General features: G+C 41.1%; 3 protein-coding genes across 3 annotated transcripts; 1 reads left to right on the top strand and 2 right to left on the bottom strand.

Annotated features, from left to right (window-relative positions):
- The first annotated feature begins 833 nt into the window (after positions 1 to 833).
- On the top strand, positions 834 to 5,198 carry mogat3b (monoacylglycerol O-acyltransferase 3b). The gene is made up of 8 exons (XM_058087866.2): positions 834 to 1,201; positions 2,462 to 2,552; positions 2,637 to 2,744; positions 3,561 to 3,631; positions 3,773 to 3,977; positions 4,054 to 4,228; positions 4,309 to 4,493; positions 4,563 to 5,198. The coding sequence occupies exons 2-8, from the start codon at positions 2,471 to 2,473 to the stop codon at positions 4,715 to 4,717; spliced, it is 981 nt and encodes a 326-aa protein (XP_057943849.2). The 5' UTR covers positions 834 to 1,201; positions 2,462 to 2,470; the 3' UTR covers positions 4,718 to 5,198.
- A 66-nt stretch (positions 5,199 to 5,264) lies between these two features.
- srrt (serrate RNA effector molecule homolog (Arabidopsis)) lies at positions 5,265 to 12,640 on the bottom strand. Its single transcript, XM_058087865.2, has 20 exons — positions 12,534 to 12,640; positions 11,892 to 12,010; positions 11,665 to 11,793; positions 11,441 to 11,587; positions 10,933 to 11,121; positions 9,392 to 9,561; positions 9,138 to 9,316; positions 8,913 to 9,017; positions 8,676 to 8,832; positions 8,427 to 8,575; positions 8,273 to 8,334; positions 8,090 to 8,168; positions 7,710 to 7,901; positions 7,475 to 7,642; positions 7,237 to 7,390; positions 6,145 to 6,338; positions 5,923 to 6,079; positions 5,738 to 5,830; positions 5,559 to 5,658; positions 5,265 to 5,480 (listed from the first exon to the last, which is right to left on the bottom strand). The coding sequence occupies exons 2-20, from the start codon at positions 12,008 to 12,010 to the stop codon at positions 5,405 to 5,407; spliced, it is 2,619 nt and encodes an 872-aa protein (XP_057943848.2). The 5' UTR covers positions 12,534 to 12,640; the 3' UTR covers positions 5,265 to 5,404.
- A 298-nt stretch (positions 12,641 to 12,938) lies between these two features.
- On the bottom strand, positions 12,939 to 18,981 carry rnf167 (ring finger protein 167). The gene is made up of 10 exons (XM_058087824.2): positions 18,561 to 18,981; positions 17,903 to 18,023; positions 17,749 to 17,826; positions 17,514 to 17,651; positions 17,346 to 17,433; positions 17,185 to 17,275; positions 16,995 to 17,100; positions 15,977 to 16,070; positions 15,693 to 15,773; positions 12,939 to 14,846 (listed from the first exon to the last, which is right to left on the bottom strand). Exons 2-10 carry the CDS (start codon positions 17,999 to 18,001, stop codon positions 14,398 to 14,400), a joined length of 1,224 nt encoding a protein of 407 aa, XP_057943807.2. The 5' UTR covers positions 18,002 to 18,023; positions 18,561 to 18,981; the 3' UTR covers positions 12,939 to 14,397.
- Between the last annotated feature and the right edge of the window lie 798 nt (positions 18,982 to 19,779).

Raw genomic sequence — 19,779 nt, 5'->3', positions numbered from 1 at the left:
CTGTCAGCATTTGTACCTTGTTTATTTCAAAGAATCTGTTCTGATCATGAGTTTCTGAAGTTTTAGGAAAGCACCAAAATTCTAGTATGGACAGCAGACCTCTAATTAAGCAATACTTTTGTTGATGTAGTGTAGAAGGTGCTGATTAGGGGGAAGAGAGCTGTCCTTGGTTCTTAAATTGGGGTCACATGTTCTACTTCTTATTATTCATTCATTCTCTACCTTTTATCCTCACGAGGGTCGCGGGGGCATGCTGGAGCCTATCCCAGCTGTCTTCGGGAGAGAGGCGGGGTACACCCTGGACTGGTCGCCAGCCAATCACAGGGCACATATAGACAAACAACCATTCACACTCACATTCATACCTATGGACAATTTGGAGTCACCAATTAACCTAGCATGTTTTTTGGAATGTGGGAGGAAACCGGAATATCCGGAGAAAACCCACGCATGCACAGGGAGAACATGCAAACTCCACACATAGATGGCAGAGGGTGGAATTGAACTCGGGTCTCCCAGCTGTGAGGCCTGCGCGCTAAACACTTATCCGCCGTGTAGCCACTTCTTATTCTCTTACAACATAAATCATTTTTTTTTAGATTTATTAGTGCAAAAGAGCAAAAAAGTGACATTTCCCAGAAATGTATTATACTTTAGGCATTTTACTGGATTCTCTGTGTCAAGCTTGTATTGTGAAGGTCATACAGGAAGTGACCGGTTTGACTCAAGTTGCTTTGCCCTCTGGCAAGCAAGAGAAATATGACTTTCTCATGTTTCCTCAGAGCTCCGAGACAAACAAGACATGCTCTGTTTATTTCTATGAGGACTGGAAATACTGTAACAAAGCACAAAGGAGCGTTCCATTTATGGAGCTAAATAGAGTGTTTATTACAACGTAGCTACGACTGGAATGTTCTCTGAGCTGCTTTGAAGTTGGAGAATGACCACTGCACGCGTCATTTAGTGACTGGGAGAAATAGAACCTTCACTCAGACTGGACCGTGAAATCCTATGGTCTCTCTCCAAGACACGGCACATAATGTTTAGACCAAAAAATGTGATTATAAAACGTTTTATCTTGTATACTGACGGCCCGTGTGCCAAAGTATCGAGGGAGTGGATTTGTTATCAGGAGCTTTGAGGGTTAAAGTGCAAAGTGTGTGTAAGGAGCACTGCTTCATTTGCATCTAGCAGCTAGCAGGTAAACTAATATATTGAGCTTCTTGATGGTGTAAATTCCTGTGGACACGTGTGGAATGGTGTGCTTGGTGTGCCTTATAAAACTTTCTTTGTGAGCAAGTTACAAATGCTGCTTTTGCCTGTGAGCTAATTCAGTCGGGAGTCATTTGACGCTGCTGTTGTCTTGTCTGCCAAATACGGAGTACTGTTCATCCGGATTCATCTAAAATGTAATTTTTGCATTAAAATGTCACTTTTTAACATAGTGCTATCTTCAGTGTGTAGCCATTTATTGCATCAAAGCCTTCCTGGTGACCCGAAGGCTGCTGTTAGGTACCCAGGAAGTATTATTATTTATGGATAACTTTATTTATTTGAAAGTACTCTAGCCTAAGGTTTTAGTGTACTTTATTCTAACCTATTATCTATGTTTTGAATAATAAGCTTAACAAAGTGCTATGACTAATGGTGCAGTTTGTGTTCTAGACCAGGGGTGGGCAAACGTTTTGACTCGCGGGCCGCATTGATATGACAAAATTTACAGGGGGAGGGGGGGGGGCAGACTATATATTTTACACGTAACAGTCCACCTGGTATTATTGTATCTGTAAAATTGTCATGCAATCTGCTATTATTATTTATTATTTTATATTTATATTTAAATATTTTAAAAATAATAAAATATTATAATAATTACAATAAAATTAAAATAATAATTATTATATTATTACTATGTAAAATATGCAAATATAACAATAAGATTATATATAATTAATATAATAATTAGCATTAATATAATAATTATAATAATCATAATAGCTCTAATAATAATATAATAATATAATAATAATAATTATTATTATTATTATTAGCTTGTGTCCCTTTTTTCAGGAGCACTTTGTAAACAACAGACCATGTCAAAAAACGAAATTAATAAAACCATCAAAAAGTTGGCTCAGGCCATGATGCCAGGTTGTATGTTGAGTTTAAATGAAATACTTTGGAAAGATTGGGCGGGCCGTATTCAAACACTTGGCGGGCCGGATGTGGCCCCCGGGCCGTAGTTTGCCCACCCCTGTTCTAGACCCCCTTTTTCTATGCGTGTGAGTGTATCATTGTGAATGTCTACTGATGGTGTAGAGGGGTGAGGTGTTGGATGGCTGTTAATAACAGTTTTAATACTGTGTCCAGCATTAGCATTAGGGTCAATCAAAGTCAAGCTTGATTTGATTTTGAAGTTTTCATGCGGACGACAACTCAAAGAAAGATGCTCATGTTGCAGGTTACCAACATGACAGATGCAAAAACTCAAAGGAAGGAGTTTTTAGAAGCCATAAGTGTTCTACAATGGATACTGACCTTTCTCTTCTTGGGTATGTTGACTTCATCTGTACTTTGAGGCTACTATTAGTGCTTGCCCGCATGTCTTATAACCTTCCATTTGCATTCAACTGGAGGTGTGACATGTATCATCTTGATGGTGGCGCTGATGTTTACATCCCTGTGGCTGCTTCCCACTCTGTCCTTCATATGGCTTGTGATTGACTGGCAGACCCCTGAGAGAGGTAAAGGAAATGACAAGAGTTGTGAGACAATGTAGCCATTCATGGTGGGTAGCCTTTTTTTTCCCCTCAATTCAAGTTTGAAAGATTGTAAGAAAAGTAAAAAGTCAGATTACCGGGGCAAAAAGCAATTAAGTTCAAATGATTTCATGATATTGGGAGATCCCTTGCTATGCTCCCTCAAAATAATTAATCAATGATCACTGTTTCATGGTTGACTATGGCCTATTATTAGTCAAAAAATGTTGAAAGACAAATTATATGTAGTATTTTGGTAACTAGGCATCAGTAATGTTATGCATTACATTACATTTCATACTGCATGGACACTTGCCATGGCTGGGATTGAGTGAAAGAACTTTCTCCTCCCGTTCTGTGAGGAAGTGGTACGTTTTTGGTTTCTTTGTCCTTCTCCTCCACTCCCCTAGAAACACTTTAAAGAGTAGCAGTTTCTAAGCTAACTAGTTAGCCGCCAATTTATTTATTCTTGACTTCAGGGTGGAAAACGGTGCAAAGTAAAAAGCCAAAAACGTACCATTTCCACATGGAATGGGAGGAAAACTTTATTTGAACTTGATCATGTCGGACATGCGATGGCTGACTTCATGCATCCTTTATTCACTTACATTCCGGGTGTCTTATTCAGTAAAAAAAAAAATAGTGGGCATGTATCAATATATAGTCTGCCCCCCCTCGACCAGTTTGCCCTTCTATGGTTAGACATTTTAAGACCTTAAATTCAAATGATTGAATTATAGACTCTTTAAGCCGCCCCAGATACACTGTATGATATTCTTCTTCACCTGAATTATGTTACAGATAGCAGGAGAAAACAATTTGTGAGGAGGTGGAAGGTGTGGGAACACTTCCGAGACTATTTTCCGATCAAGGTAAAACCCACCTGTGCATATTTGAATCCACATTCATCATTTCACTTGTACTGGAGTGCGTACTCGTCTGTGATTAGGTATAATACAACCTAATTTCTAACGCAGACTTCCGAATGGTGAGCTTTTCATTCTCTTGTTCAGTTGGTGAAGACGGCTGAGCTGAGTCCAAACAAAAACTACATCTTAGGCTGTCACCCACACGGTATAATGAGTATTGGAGCCTTCGGCTGCTTCAGTGCAGATTGCTGTGGCTTCCCAGAGGCTTTTCCTGGGATGCGGGCCTCTTTAGCCATATTGGCTGGGCTCTTTCGCATCCCATTTTTCCGGGAGTACTTGATGGGTGGAGGTATTTCTAACAAGTTGGCCGTCTCTATAGCTGTGTATACAACAGAATAATGCATTGTCTTACTTTGTTTAAACAGGCCTGGTTCCAGTCAGCAAGTCATGCCTTGTCCACCTTCTGTCCAAGAAGGGCACAGGAAACGCAGTGGTAATAGTGATAGGCGGCGCTGCAGAGTCTCTGGCCTCCCGTCCTGGAGAACAGACAGTCCTGCTGAAGCAGAGAAAAGGATTTGTTAGGATGGCGCTTGAGTTTGGGTGAGAACACTGCTTATCCAGATACTCACCCATAGGCAGCATCTGATGACATTACTGCAACATTGCGATACCATACACAGGGCTGACCTGGTGCCCGTTTACTCCTTCGGGGAAACTGAGCTCTTCCATCAGATCGTCTTCGCAGAGGGTACACTTGGTCGGAGATTACAGGACCTGTTTAAAAGAATTGTGGGTTTTGCCCCTTGCTTGTTTGTCGGTGAGCGCTGGGCAGTGCTGCCCTACAGGACTCCCATCACCACAGTGGGTGAGTCTTCATTCCCGCAAGCGGAGATCATGTGCCTGCTATATTCTAAACACCTACCCTCCTTCCTAGTGGGAAGTCCCATCTCCATGCCTCAGCGTGCCACACCCACAGAGGAGGAGGTGGACCACTATCATCAACTTTACATGGACGCCCTGTCACAGTTATTCCACGACCACAAAGTCAGGTGTGGACTTTCAGAGAGTCACAAGCTTTGTTTCATTTAGAGGTTTCACTTGTTTGTTGTTTGGGACCTCAATGGACTATAACTGGTCATTATGTGGGTGTGTTGTGTAGAATTCATAAAACTAGACATTATCGCTTCAAAATCCCTTCAAGAAACGTGAGAACTTAACAATGACGGCAACAACTACATCAGATGGGCCATTTATGTCAGTGTTTTATAAATATACTGGAGTTATAATTCCGCAATAATTCAACTTGATGCTCACAATGTGTTTCAGTGTATGAAAGAAATCAAACATCATTGGTTGTTTTTCACTATAGATTTGTTAAAGAAAGTACCACAGTTTATTTTTTCTACATCTAATATATTTTCCACTTTTTAAAAATGGCCAACTGGAACTCAGTGTAATTTAAAGCTTCGCCCAGTAGAGGGCACCATATCTTCACATACTGTATGCGTCTAAACTAGAAACACAAATAATGCACTCCAGCACCATATTAAAATAAATGTGTGTGAGTGTACATTAACAGTATTGTGACTTTGATTGATGTTTTGTCTCTGTGGCACAACTCAGGTATCTGTGCAGATTAAATATTATAAGGTTGACAGCTTTATTGAGTAATGGGTGTACATGCAATGCAATACACAGTAGTTACAAAGCAAAAAAAACTAACAAAAACCCTACATTTGAGAAAAAAAAAATAACTGACAGGGCCAAGTGAACCTTCTAAAAGAAGTCCGTATCATCTGGTGCATCCAAATCACGGTATTCAATGATGTTTCTGGGATCACCACGTGACATTCTGGAACAGAGAACCCAATTAGGGATTCAATTCTATTGTGTCTCCAGGTGTATAACAATCACAGAGTAGCGGTCTTACCTGATGTTGCGTGGCTTTCCAAGGTATCCGCCTTGTCCACGGAAGTTGTCGTAGTTGCCTCGCCCGCCTCCAAAATGGTTAGGTGGGTAAGGGGGTCCGCCTACAATTTGGGAAGCATTCAGGGGTCACTATCCACAAAGTGGATAACAACTACAAACGAGAACAACTACTGCACATACCACCATAGCCCATCAGTGGGGGGCGGGGCTGTGCAAAGGCCATTGGGCCCTGAGGACCTTGAGGAGGGAATGGCATGGCAGGAGAAAGCAAACCTGAAGAATAAAAAAACGCTCATATTAGTTAAAGACAGCGGATAAACATCCATTGTAATCGGAAGTGATCAGTCAAATGTTGACAAGCCCACCTTGACCGGGAGTTGGAAGAGGAGGAAGTTTAATTTCCGGCAGAGATGGCCTCTTGGCATCCATCAAGAAATTATTGAAGAACACCACCTCCTTTTTCACCTCTTCAATTTTGTCCCCGTGTTTGTTCAGGATGTGTTTTCGTACAAACTCTGGGCCCTTAAATCAATCGTGCAATCTAAACAACCATGTTCATTCTCGGAAAAATGTCACAAATAATGTACCTTAAACTTCTTGCCACTAAGTGGACAAAGCCACTTGTCCTTTCCGAGCTCCTGCGTGTTGGCAGAAACAAACTTCTCCACCTCCTCAGCGGGGTCCTTGCGACCCATCTTGGCTGCCTCTTCCTCAGACAGGACTTCTTTGGAACTATACAAAGAACCCAGCTTGTCCTCCATCATCTTCTGCCATTGTTGCACTATTTGATACAAGAGCAGTATTAACGCCTGGTTGCTATTAACAATACGTAAAGAATGTAATTCTAATGAGAGCACACAGTTTCACTTCATATATCAGTCAAATTATACAATAGAGGTCTCAAAAATGGAGCTTTTATGCCCCCACATCTGACATCAAGTTCAGTATACGTGCACCCACAAACCCTGGTGAGATGGCTTGAGGTACTTTAGCTTGCTTAAAGGAAGGGGCTCTTTAATTGGGCAAGCAATAGCCAGCACCGAACCAACAGTGACTATGTCACTCAGTGAAATGAACAGGGGGTGCCTAAAGAGAACATGACTACAATCACAGTGCCATAGTGCCGAAAAATTAGTTGAGTTTGAGACCCCTGGTATCGAGTAAATGCCCAAGAGCAAATGCGTGGTCACAGATGACCACAATGTAGCCCATCTTCCAGATGATCTCTGCACTTATTTTGGAAGTAAATCAAACTTCAACTGTGTTTAAATCCTAAAATGGGAATAATCAATCCATCTTTAATGCCACTTAATCCTGATTAGGGTTGCTGGGGCATGGTGGAGCCTATCCCGGGTGATTGTTGTGCGGGAGGCAAGGTACACCCCGGACTGGTTGCCAGCCAATCACAGGACACACATAGACAAACATTCTCACTGTTCATATATGTCTGGACAATTTGGAGACGTGAATGCATACGCACACACAACCATGGCGGCAGCAGACGTGAAAGACTATAAATATCATGTAGCCCAGTGGGATACAATTAGATAAAAAGGTAGAGGGGAGTTAATACGTTCATGCACATAAAACAAGAACAAGATCAATTCCGGCATTAAAGCCACAGCTATAAAACAGTCAGTCTTTGTACAATGCTCGTCTGTGCTACATAAGTCACTGACCTTCTCCGTTTGAAATGCGGTTTGGCGGCACAGGTCCGCGAACGTGGATCATTCCACAGCGGTTTGGCATCTCATCTTCACTTGGGTATTCACAAGCATTGTAATAATCGATGGAATGCACAATGCGTAGATATAAGATCAGGCGGTCCAACACCTGATCAACGACAATGTACATTTCAAAGCATGAAGTGGCAATATAAACAAGATAGGGAAACAAATAGCAAATGCCGATGGAAACCTTGGCAAGCTTTTCATCTTTCTCCACAGTCATCTCTGCTGAGTGACCCTCCTTGGGGTTCTCTTCTTGATCCACCCCACCTGTGGAGCCCAGGAGCTCCTCCTCCTCAGCGCTCACCTCCTCGATTAGGTAATCAGTTATATTCTTCAAGATGGGGTTTTGAGTCTTCTGCAATGATACATTTTAAATGATTAATGTGACAATTTAAGATGAATCGCTTTATATTGTGTGCTACCTCTGCGCTATGGCCCTCCTTCTGGGCCGGGCTGCACCACAGCTGTCCTTTCTCATCCAGGGCGTGGATTAGCTTGGCGGCCATCTTAATGTCATTCCGCAGTATCTGCTTGTGCTGAGTGATGCCGTTCACATTGCGCACCCTTCGCACCAGATCCCTGTTGACGCCTGGTGCCAGCTCACAGTCACGTAACTGTAACAGGCACAGGTCCAACACATGGAAAACTTGACCCAAGGAAGGACATCATACACAGTACTAAAACACTAAAAATAATAATTAAATGAAACGCTAATCCATATCAACAAAAAGACCACTACATGTGAGAATACTGTAGGGACCTGGCAGTTACGTGCAGTGATAAAGATCTTTGTGCCACTTACGCGAATGTTCTGAAGATTCCAGCAGACTTCTTTGATATTGACACTGCGGTCAAATGTTACCCAGCAGCGTCGATAAAACCTACAATACCACACCGCTTTTTAAGTAGTCATACAGCCACAGTAAGGAAGCAGAAGCTAAAAGGCATTGTAAAGAGAGCCACATGTTAGTTGTACGTGATTAACCTGCGATCTGGATGAGGGTCAGCCAAGCAGACACGCAGGAAGCCAGGGTACCTGCGACACAGCTGATAAGAGGAAACAAGATGTCAGGAGGATATCCTTACACAGAACACACATCACTGAATCGGAAATACAGAATCGTGAGTGATCAACTCACAGCTATAATCTCAGCCTTGGAAATGGTGGGAGCAATGCTCCTCATGAAGAGAGAGCACGTCTTGTGAAGAGGCCGTGGTCTAGGGGTGTCATCCTTGACCTTTTTCTCCACTTTTTCCTCCTCTTCAGCATTCGGTTTTGGTTTATCATCTTCAATGGGTGAAAGCAGATTGGTGTGTGTGTGTGTGTGTGTGTATATGAAAGTCTTTTTCACTTGCTACGTATTATAAAATAAAAATGCTTTTCTCACCTCCACCTTCCTCACCCTCATCCTTATCTTCTGCCTCTTCCTTCTTCACCGATTTTTCAGAACAGATAGAGTTGGAGTCAGATTCAGAGTCAGAGTCGCTCTCAGAGGCACTGGCTTCATCATCGCTGTCTGCGCTGCGCTTCCTCTTTCTCCTTGGCTGGACAAATCAAAATAGCATACCAGAGGCACATTGAACATTCCGGGTTCCTGAAGAAAATCATTGAAGGCAACACAAACCTTCTTGGGTTCAGGTTTTTCTCCCTCGACCGCTTTCTCTGTTTCATCTTTGACATCCCCGTCTCCTGCAACAGTCCTTTCATTGGAGGCAGAATCACTCTCGTTCTATAGGGCAATTAAAAAATGTTTACAACTGAAATCTATTAGGCATAAAGAGCGGTGTTTCTCCTACCATATTCATTTAGTCATATATTCATTAACCATCTGTGGTGGCCAACCATATACCTTTTCATCCTTGTCTTTGGCCGCTGAAGGTTTGCAGTCCCCATCCATGTTCTTGTGACGGTCACTCTTTTGAGTTTCTGCTCCACCAGGTGCTGACTTTTCCCTGTCCTCCTGCTCCTCAAGTGGCAATTCCAAGATGCGAAGATCATGATCTGTCCCTCCTTCCATCTTTATCACAGCTGAAAGAGAAGATATTCTCTAGGCGCCTACACTTGTGTGTCCTCACAAACTGATACATTTGATGGGATGTTCACCTGCATCCAGGACTTTAATGATGGCCGGTGTCTGTTCGATGTCCAAAGAGACGGTGTCAAACCAGGCGTTCTCCATCAGGAACGTGAAGACATTCAAGCGGTTGTTCAGGGCTCTCAGTCCCTCCAACTTAAGCCGACTGGCCTCATCTGGGTGGTACTTAGACCTGAACCTGTGTCCGGAGTTGGTGGGTCCACAAAACAGTGGGGGAGAGAATGGCGAGGGGCGGGATGAACGAGATGTAGAAGTTAGGAAGTATAAAATTAGACTCATAAACATGAAGCAATTGAAAAGAATTAATCATCTAAGAAATCATTCCACATCATGATGATACTTGGCGTGAATTTTTCAAATATGCACAAATTAAATCAGTGGAATGAAAGTTAATATACAGAAGAATCAATATACTGTAATTGATATGCTTTTATTTATTACATGTTAACTCTTTGATCATCATGGTTTATTGTTAAGCATTAGTAAAGTTTGCAATCAACTCACCACAGCTGGGAAAAATTACAACAGAATAAAAAAAATGCACATATTGAAATGTTCACTGAGTGAACTCCAGTTACCTTGTGTTCTGCCACTTTAATAACAAATAAATACAGAGAGGTCTCCTCTGTAAGAATTGGCTCCACTTCACCCCATTGGTGTTTCTGTATACACATTTTGAGTTTTGGGATTCGATTTGATCCAAATATAAAAAGAAAATGGTGGAGGAAAAAGCCGAAAACAAGAAAACTCCAAGCGCGGGAGGAATCGTCCTATCTATCTAAAAGCCCTGTTACTGTGTGTCTAAGTGCAACTGCATTGTGCGCAGTGCATGCCCTTGCTGTCTAAATCCGATTGTTGCAGAGTTCCACTTTTTCTTCAGGAAAAAACACGCCGTCAACGTGGTAGTGGGGATGAAGGAAGGAAAATGGTTATGTCAAAACAGAACAATTTTGCATGATGCCTGTGAAATAAGTATAGTAAGCATTAACAGGCAGGACAAAACTGTGGAAACTTATCATGAAAATCAACCCAAATGATAACAATGTCCTCTCTCTGATTTCTGTTACATGATGGTACTCCAATTTAGAGAGGCTTGTTTCAGTAACAATCTCATGGGGGGCACGTATCACAGGACGCACTTTGGCAAGGTTTATTAATAAGTGCAAATCTTTTTACATAGATTTTGGTCAACTGCAGCTGGATGTAGAATTTGGGTTGATTTTCTTCACACACAAGTCATCAATAAGAAACTGTGGGCCTGTTCCTACTTTTGAGTGCAACAGCACCTCAGTTTGACATTAGACAAATTAGAGAAGTGCTTCATATGCACTGGTGGTACAAATTCTTCATTCATTAGCGACACAAAAGACCATTAACATTACACTACAATGCACACAGCACAGGATCAGGCCCAAGCTAACTACATGAATCTTATCTTCAATAACTTAGAGGGTGATCACAATGAACACATATTTAAGAATGAAGAATGCATTATAAATTTACTAACAGGTAATTAAGACATGGATAGAAAAGAGAGTCAAGACCGTACCACTCCTCATCTTTGTGAGCCAAGAAGAAATCCTGCATCTGTTGCCGGCGGTAGTCCAGCTTGTACTCATTGTAGCGCTTAACCGCTTCAGTCTCATCCACAGAGTCATCCAGCGACAGCAGGAACTCCTTAAAGGTCTTCATTATTGGAGGGGGTGGACCCAAGTCCATTTCATGGATATTCCCCAGTCTAATAAAAGAGAAGAGATTACATTCCAGAACAACAAGTCTCCCATTGTTTCTAGCAATATTTTAGTATTATAGTCATACATTGGTATGCCCAATTTCCAAAAATTACATCTTTAAAAAAAATTAACATTGCCCATGAAGGAGGGCTAAAACTGTTGATGCACCAATTACTGGTGGGGATATGTGCAAGTACAGTAAATTGGAATGCATCACTGTATTTATAATAACTATTATTATAACTTGCTTTAATAGACAACCACGCCAACAAAATATCAGATCCTTCCCATCCCTGTTCTTAAGATCTCATTTAAGTCTCTCACCTGGCTTGAATGGGGATGCCGTGATGAGGCTGCATGAGGTGCAGGTCAGGGTGGCCCCACTGCTGTGGTGGGCCGTAACTTGGCCCTCCTCCACCTCCGTAGCCCATGTCATACCCACCACGGTAGGGATCACCACCGTGGTCATCCCTTCCAGGGAAGCATAACAGAGGTTCATAAATGCCAATAATCTGACGACTGTGGAACAGGGCTGCAGTTAAACTCACCAGTCTCTTCTCATGCGTTTCTGCTGGGGACTCATGTCGTGTCTGGGAGGGGTGAATCTCTCTCTTCGACCTCGGTCGTAATCCCGGTACTCGCCTCGGCTTCTCCGCTCCCTGCCTCTGTCCCACTCTCTGGCAAATACAACCCAATCAATAACAAACTCAAGGATGACAGGACCAGACCACTTTTTAGAAATGAATGTGCTTATTGGGCCGTGACTGTTTCTTACCTATCATTCCACTCATCTCTGTGCCTGTCCTCTCTCTCCCTGGAACGGTCATAGTCACTTCTTTCCCGTCTGAATTTGTCCCTTCTTCTGCGATCATACTCGTCGTCACTGTCTCCCATCTGTGGGGAGAAAAACATAAATATAGGATAGGCAATAGAATCAGAGCGATTGGTCAGTCATTATTAAACATATTCATTGTAGGAAACTAAACCAAGAGTGCCGTGAGATAAGGTGTAAATAAACAACACAAGGCAAAAGAAATGCAACATCAAGCCGGTTAGGTTAGCACAGCTGTTAGCATGCTATGCTAACATTATTCTTTGTCATTAATAGCGGCTCAATTTCCTGCCAGACTAGGGGTTAAGTATCAGATATACAATAAACAAAACAAAAATAAAATATTTTTAAAGAACAAAGATGAACTACTGAAGTCCAACTCAAATATATAATTGATGTATTGACTGCAGTTAGCAAACGCCGATATCCGGTCATCAATATATGGTTAGCTCTCAGGCTACTTCAAAGAGAAGCCAAACAGAACTTCTATAAAAGAAGGCCAGTGTTTAGAAGTCTTCATTTACCAATTTAACTAAAAACGACGTGGCACGGAAAGGTTTACGTGCATTAAAACCACATAAATACCTTTTCAATTCTCTGCGTCGGTGCGCTTGCAGTCCGCGACCTCTTCGAGTTCCTTCTGGTCTTCTTCAATAGTGTACATTAGTGTCACCGACTGATCTGGAATCCGTGTACATTAGCGCCACCAGCTGGCCTGGAGTTTAACTCAAATCACAACCTTTTCCTACATATTTACAACAGTACATTGAAGTACCAGTATTGGATACACGTTTATTCACTTGAATTGTATTGTAATTCTACTGTATACTTTTTTTCAGACAGCTATGATTAAAATATACATATGTAGTAATAATATAATCACCAGGTAAGTATTCCAATGCCTCTATTATGTCAATATTTTAAGTAAAAAATACATCAAAAGTGACTGAGCAATTAAAACATTTCAAAATAAAAATGGCAGCAGTCATATTTTAAATGAATTTTCAGTTTAATCTTCCCTAAATGAGACATTGAATTGCAGCTATCCATAGACCGAGACATCCTTCATCATGTTATCGAGGGTCTAAACTTGACATTTCAAATGTAGTAAAGCCTGATAAACTCGAGCCTGTTGTGAAAGTAGATGAAAAACGATTTTAAAAAAGTTATATCGCTAAATGAAGCCAACAACTCTGACGGTGGTACAGGACATTAAACATAATTTCTAATTCCGCATATCATTTTGAGCTTTCATTTGTACATAAATAGCATACAGTTCCACATCATATCTCCACATTTGAATTCATCAAACATTCCAATCACATAGCCCAGCTGTGACATTAGGATGTCAGATAAAAGTCAAAGAGTGTATTTACACCAAGCAGATTAACAGGCTAAAATAGTGCTTCCAAAGAAAGTTAACATTTGCAGTTTTTATACCGAACAGACTGGAGCCAAACGTGATCAATGTGGAGTATACAGTATACATGCCCTGGTGCAAATCAACACGTTACCCATTAATCACACTAAAGAACCCCTACTTCAGCCCAAAAATGTTTAGCAGTACAAATAAAAATACAGTTAAGAAACTAACTAAAACTAATCATAACTGTGTGTTTCTGAACACAAAACAATGTACATAAAGACCAAAGTAAGGCAATTTCTTTGTTCATCCTGGATTAACTCCATTAACTGAAAAGTATTTCTTCACTCAGACCTCTCTAACATTGTGGCAGGAACACGTACTCGTGTAGGAGTGTGATGAATAAACTCTGTACAGTGACCATTGGCTGCACCCACAGAAAAAATGTTGTCAAACTCGTGTCAGTGTTGTTACCTGACACGACGCACAGAGCCTTCAGATTGTTTTTCTCATATGCAAGTATGCAGCAAAAAAAAGTAAAATATAATGGGACAAATGTACTCGATCATGGTCCAAAAATGATGTGGTGTGTAGTCTTTAACAGATAGGCACACTGCGCAGAAGTCCACCAAAAACAAGCATGTGGACAATGACGGATATTGATTAATAACAATATACTCTAAAAGCTGCAGACATGTGTAGCTACACATAGTAGTGCGTAGTTTAGTGTGAGATTAAGGAAAACTAACATGTGCAAGAAAACTTTTCTTTTGAAATAACAAAGCTGTGCATAGACACATAGTAAAGATGTGAAGGATGGACTGTCACATGAAAAAGAATTAGGATGGAATCAAAAACAAGTGTCCTTGCTTCACATGTAACATCCCAGAATATGACTCCCGAGTTATCATTCATTTAACCTTCCACCTTTACTGAATCATTCATTCATAAAGATAACTTTGAGTCAAAATGTTCAATGCGTGTGGTTATAATACAACAAAAGTTCTACTGAGTACAGAGTGGTAAAGAGAGCTAAGAGAACAGCAAAGGCCCTTTTCTTCATGAGTCATGTAGAAGATCCAGCCATCAGATGTGCACCGTATCCCGGCCAATAAGCTGAGCCGTGTCGTCATCGTCGCCGCCGCCGCCGCCAGCACTGTGGTGCCGTTCATCTTCTGTCACATCGCTTTCTGAGTCTGTATCCTCCTGAGGGGAATAGTAGCCTTCATATCCCAAGACGGGGGAGCTGTCGTGAGCCGGTGAGGCGATGCACTGGGCGGTGGTCACTGTAGTGGTGGTGGCTGAATAGGCCCCAGGACTCCCCGAGGGGGAACCTGGGTTCGACGGACGGAGCAGAGGGGTGCGCTCTGAGTCAGCATCACCCTCTGTTCCTTCTTCTTCTCCCCGCACACTGCGTTCATCCTCGGATTCTGACTCGGAGTGCTCTGGGTTGGTTCGGGTGACCCTTTGTTTGCACACGGGGCATGTCTTCTTGGTCTTAGTTAACCATGGATCAACACACTTGCAGTGGTAGGCTACAAAGAAGAAGCAAAGCACATCAGAGAAAATGCAGTGTGAATAAAAACAACAAAAGGTTGAGGTTATTGTTACAGTATTATAGCTGCAGTATGGTACACAAACAAGCAAAAGTGTGGCACTTACTAATCCAATTGTCCTTATGTCACCCCATATGCAGTGTAAATTCTCTTTTCTCGCTCTCTCTTTTCACACGCTTTGAAACATGCATCTTAAATGATGATGCGGCTAATTTATGGCTAAAAGACCAACAGTTCCCATGATGCTTACAGTGCAGATTCAGGAAGTAGTGAATTGGACGCCACTATTTTGAAGTCTTATGTAGCGATTGTATTTTGATCTGACAATTCTTAAGTAAGTTTGATCAAGTGTAGAACGACTACAGGGTCTTGCTGGACCGCAGCAGCTGTTGGGGGAAAAAAAAAGCGTCTCACTCATCGGAGCTAACAGTGAGTGTGTCTTTAATAGTAAATATGCCATGTCACAATATATGTACAAAATGTATTTTGTCTTTAAATTTGGTGAGTGCAGCTGATATTTAGGGATGACTTGATGAATTTCAGTAAGTCCAGAATGTTATTTTCAGTTCAAATCATATTGATTACAAAACAAAAACAAGGACATTTTCCCCATAGAAAAAGATGTAAATCCAATTAATTCCTTCCAGACACCCAAAAATATTGACAGAATATATGTCGAATACAATGCAAAATAATTATGACTGGTAAATGAATAGAAACTATTGTTATAGAAGGCCAGTAAAAGGCAATACTGTACAAAACATAATCATATGAAAACTTGAATGTAGAAAAACTGAAGTGTGACCGTATTTAAATAATATTTACCATGTGAACAGGGTAAAACCCGTAGCTTGTCTCCTTCTTCATACTCGTCTAAGCATATGGCGCACACATCGTAGTCATCCCCTGAAAGGAAAGAAAGAAGGTCAGAGGGAAGATTTTAGGCCACAGAGAGAAAAAATGTGATATGTGCTCAACAAGATAAATATTAAATAGAATAATTTATTGTCATAGATAACCAAATTATCATGTGAGCATGAGTTGACATGGGCTTAGCGCAAGCGTCAAGTGCAGCTCCATGAAGTACATTTATCAGATAATCTTTTTACCTTTGGTGAACTTGTGGGTTGGAATGCGTTTGAGCTGTTCCTTGGACAAGCGATTTTTCCTAAGCCTTTTTCTGTACTGGACACAGCGTACAACCTGAAAAACACACAAAAAAGGCAATTTTACAGATGATTTGAGAAGAAAAGTGTAAAGACGTTTCTTTACACTTTGAACAAGGACAGCCGCAAGAACATGTTCAGGAAAAAAACTGTCTTGACATCAGATAAAATAACTTAAAATCAACTCAATTTGGCCGGTCTCAATATATGTGTATGCGTGTCTGTTTTTACCTCTTCTCACCTCCAAACAGGCAGGAAGAAGGTGCTCTGTGCTTCTTTTCCAGTCAACGGCTTGAACCAAGTGAGCTCGTGCTAACCAAGTTAGCACAAGCCTTATAATACAGTGCTCCTTATGTATGTGTTAAAGGGGACCTATTATGCTCATTTTTGACCCTTTGTATCGAGTTGTGGTCCCCTATAGAGCAGCTATACACAATAACCCACACCAAAAACCTTATAGATTTTCCAGAATCTGCACCTATTCCAACTGTATTTCCTTTGATTTGTGCTTCCTGCCAAAATTAATTTATCCCACCCAAGGCCCGCCTGCAGGCATGCCCACTCCACTGTGATTGGTCACACACCACAAAGTGCTCCCAAACTATGAACTATATAAGGAAGTCTGCCCCTCTGTGACATCACAAAGGGGTAGTTTTAGCACGCCTTTTCAAACCGACCGTTTTGAGCCATCCCAAACGTCTTTCAGGGCTCACTTCCAAATGTGCAAACCTCATTATCTGCTGATACTTTGGCATCGTTTAACACGAGAATGGTGCAGAAAACACGGTAGCAGAAATTAGGACGGAAAAGCCCCCATGTGGAAATACTTCGGCTTCAAACCAAATGAGCAACAAAGACAAGCGTGTATGCTGAATATGTTCGGAAGTGGTGGCAAAAAAAACAAAAACAAACCCAACCCAGTTTTCCCATGGGGAAGCACACACATACACATAATACTTACCAAGATAACAAACATGACAAGAATGATCATGCCAACCACTCCAGTGAAGGGAATAAGGTAGTATGATAGTGGGAAAGCAAACTCTGGCTTTAAAATCACATAGGCTCTGCAAAACAAGTGAAACACAAAATTAAGACACTATATTGTGGCTTCCGGCAAATCCATAGCGATTAATTTATGCAATCTGTACCCTTGATCTGGAATTATAAAATTCTTAAGAACTTCTGAGGCATAGAAGCTGGTGAACACTGAGGGGATGTCAATCTCCTCTGCTATGGTATCTGGAAAACACACAAAAATATAGAAGAAAAGGAAAACCAGGCATGCCACTAAATGTGTTGTCTGCCTTACCATTACTGTAGTTCATATTGAGCAGCGAGTCAGAGTACATGTTGTGAACGATGGCAGCGCTGTACCCAGCTTGCTGTGCATGTAACACCTTTAAAGAGTCACTTGTATCAGATAAGCTTGGCACTAGAAAGGGTTCGATGCTTTTAAAACCATAAACTTTTCACTGACCTTTCGATCAAAATTGCAATCATAGCGTCTGATGAGCGCTATGAATTTTGTGTTGTTGGCGTCGATAACGGATGGCAGCTGAGGCGGAGGGTCAATTGCTGCACAGCCATTAAGAGGGCGGGACACCACTAAAACACCCTATAAAATCAAGGCAAACTTGTTATTATTTTGGACTATAATGGCCATTTTACATTATTATTATTACTACGATGCATTCCTCTTCAAATTCCCTCACCATGAGTCCATCCTTAGGAAGGGGTGATCCAAACAGGGCAGGAAGGTCCTCAAACAACATGGTCATGTTACTGTAATGCTTTAGAGAAACAAAACAGTACTTTTGATGGCTCATACTTCAACAGCAATCTGTATGCTGATGCCGTGCTACTTACAGCATAGATATATGCTTGTGTGGGCGAGGGTGATATGCTGCTTATAATGATAAGAGCTGTCAGCGGTGCTCCAGCCCACCAGCCACACAATTGAAGCATCCTTAGATGGTTGTTATGAGTACTAAAGTGAGAAATATAATTTGAGTACCACACGGGAAAAAAACATACATTTTAATTTCAATCTTCTATTTAAAATACAAATAAGAGGGTGATGTCGAATGCTCGAACTCAGGCACATTTATTTATTTTATAAACAATGAATGAATTTACCTCCGAGGCATGACCAAACACATGATGAGAACACGGAACAGCTATTTTTAGCCGTGCCATTTGTTTTCTGTCAATTTTCCAACATTAACATGAATATCCTGTTTGAATAACGTACTGCACACTTGGACAAAACAAACTTCCTTTGTGATGATGCCGCAAAGAGGAAGTTAGATGAGTATCTGCGTAGTGCCCCCCAACAATTCTTAGTTTTACGTTTGAGCAATGCAAATACTATGTCCACAACAAATAGCGTGTTATTAACGCTACACACGTTTTGACACGGTATAAGTTGTAGAAGTTAAATTCATTTCCGTGATTGTTCCACACCTATCATCAACAATACAAGCGAAACAGGGGCAGTGACTAGCATTGTCGCTAGTTAGCTTACCTTGATATCCTTTTAATGTCACGGTACCGTTCTAATGGGTCCAAGATTCCCACCTCGGTTTCTCACATGTCAACCACGTAAATTCAATAAATGTTCACTTGCCAACGTCTATCTACCTGCCACTGTCTTCTACGTGGACGAGAACACGCTAGCCAGAAAGGATTAGCGTGTGCTAGCTGTTTGGCTTGTTGTGGCAAATGTTAGATAACAGTTAAATCCCTTACGTGCCAGAGCACTGTGTGGCGACGATGCTACACTTACGCACGGCTATACGGTTAGATGAGTATAAAAACGACAATGACTTGTAAGGACGTCAAATAGCTTTTTGTTCAGCTGTCGAAACTTGTGTTCGCCAGTGGCTTGTGTTTGTTATTGCTTGTTCCAGTGCCTTGGCTCTTCTTTGCGTGTCGACATTGAATATGACTCAGCGGCATTGCCGAGCTACAGCGCCAACAGCGGCTGAATGTGGAAACAGCAACTAATCAGCATAAATGGGATAAGTATGTAAACATTCCATAAGATGGTGCCATATCCTCATACTTTGGCAGTGAGATCATTATTTTGAATTTTCCTTCACTTTGAAGAACTTTGTGGTGCAATAAGAACTATGCATGCCACAGACATACATTTTAAACAGATACCTACAGATGCATTTTAACAAAGCAGAAAACATAAATAATAAACAATAATAAAATCTTCCTATGTTTATGTCAAAATATAAATAAAACAAGAATAAAAATCAGGACACAATAAAAATGTGAATGCAAACTACCCGACCTGCAGTGTGTGCACCTGAACTTTGAGGCATGCTCACTTTTAAATTGTATCAATGCATCACAGACTTACCTAACTGGTACATTTCTTATGCATCTTTTTTTCCCCTGACATTTCTCACAACATACCGCTGAAATTAACACCTTTGCTTATGTAATTCTGTGACAACCTGTGCATAGAAATGTGCTATCTTTTAAAATGACTTGTGATGTAATAGCAACAAAATGGCATGATAAAGTGGTTTACTTGCTACAATTTCTTATGTGACTGTATTTAAGCAGCAAGCCAGTATAAAATTAGTGAAAACTGAGCATGGTAAATGAAAATAATTATACAATATGAAGCCAAATAATTATAAATGATGAATGACTGGAATGGAACTTACTGAATATCAATTTATGGTGTTTCACATCTTGGCAACTTTCTTTGGCCCCATGGGGGTTAT

This window comes from Doryrhamphus excisus, linkage group LG21 (assembly GCF_037039965.1).
Source record: "Doryrhamphus excisus strain RoL-2023G ecotype Guam linkage group LG21, RoL_Dexc_Guam_v1.1, whole genome shotgun sequence".
Taxonomy (NCBI): Eukaryota; Metazoa; Chordata; class Actinopteri; order Syngnathiformes; family Syngnathidae; genus Doryrhamphus; species Doryrhamphus excisus.
The sequence above is the reverse complement of the archived record's forward strand: the minus strand, read 5'-3'. Positions and strand labels throughout refer to the sequence as shown.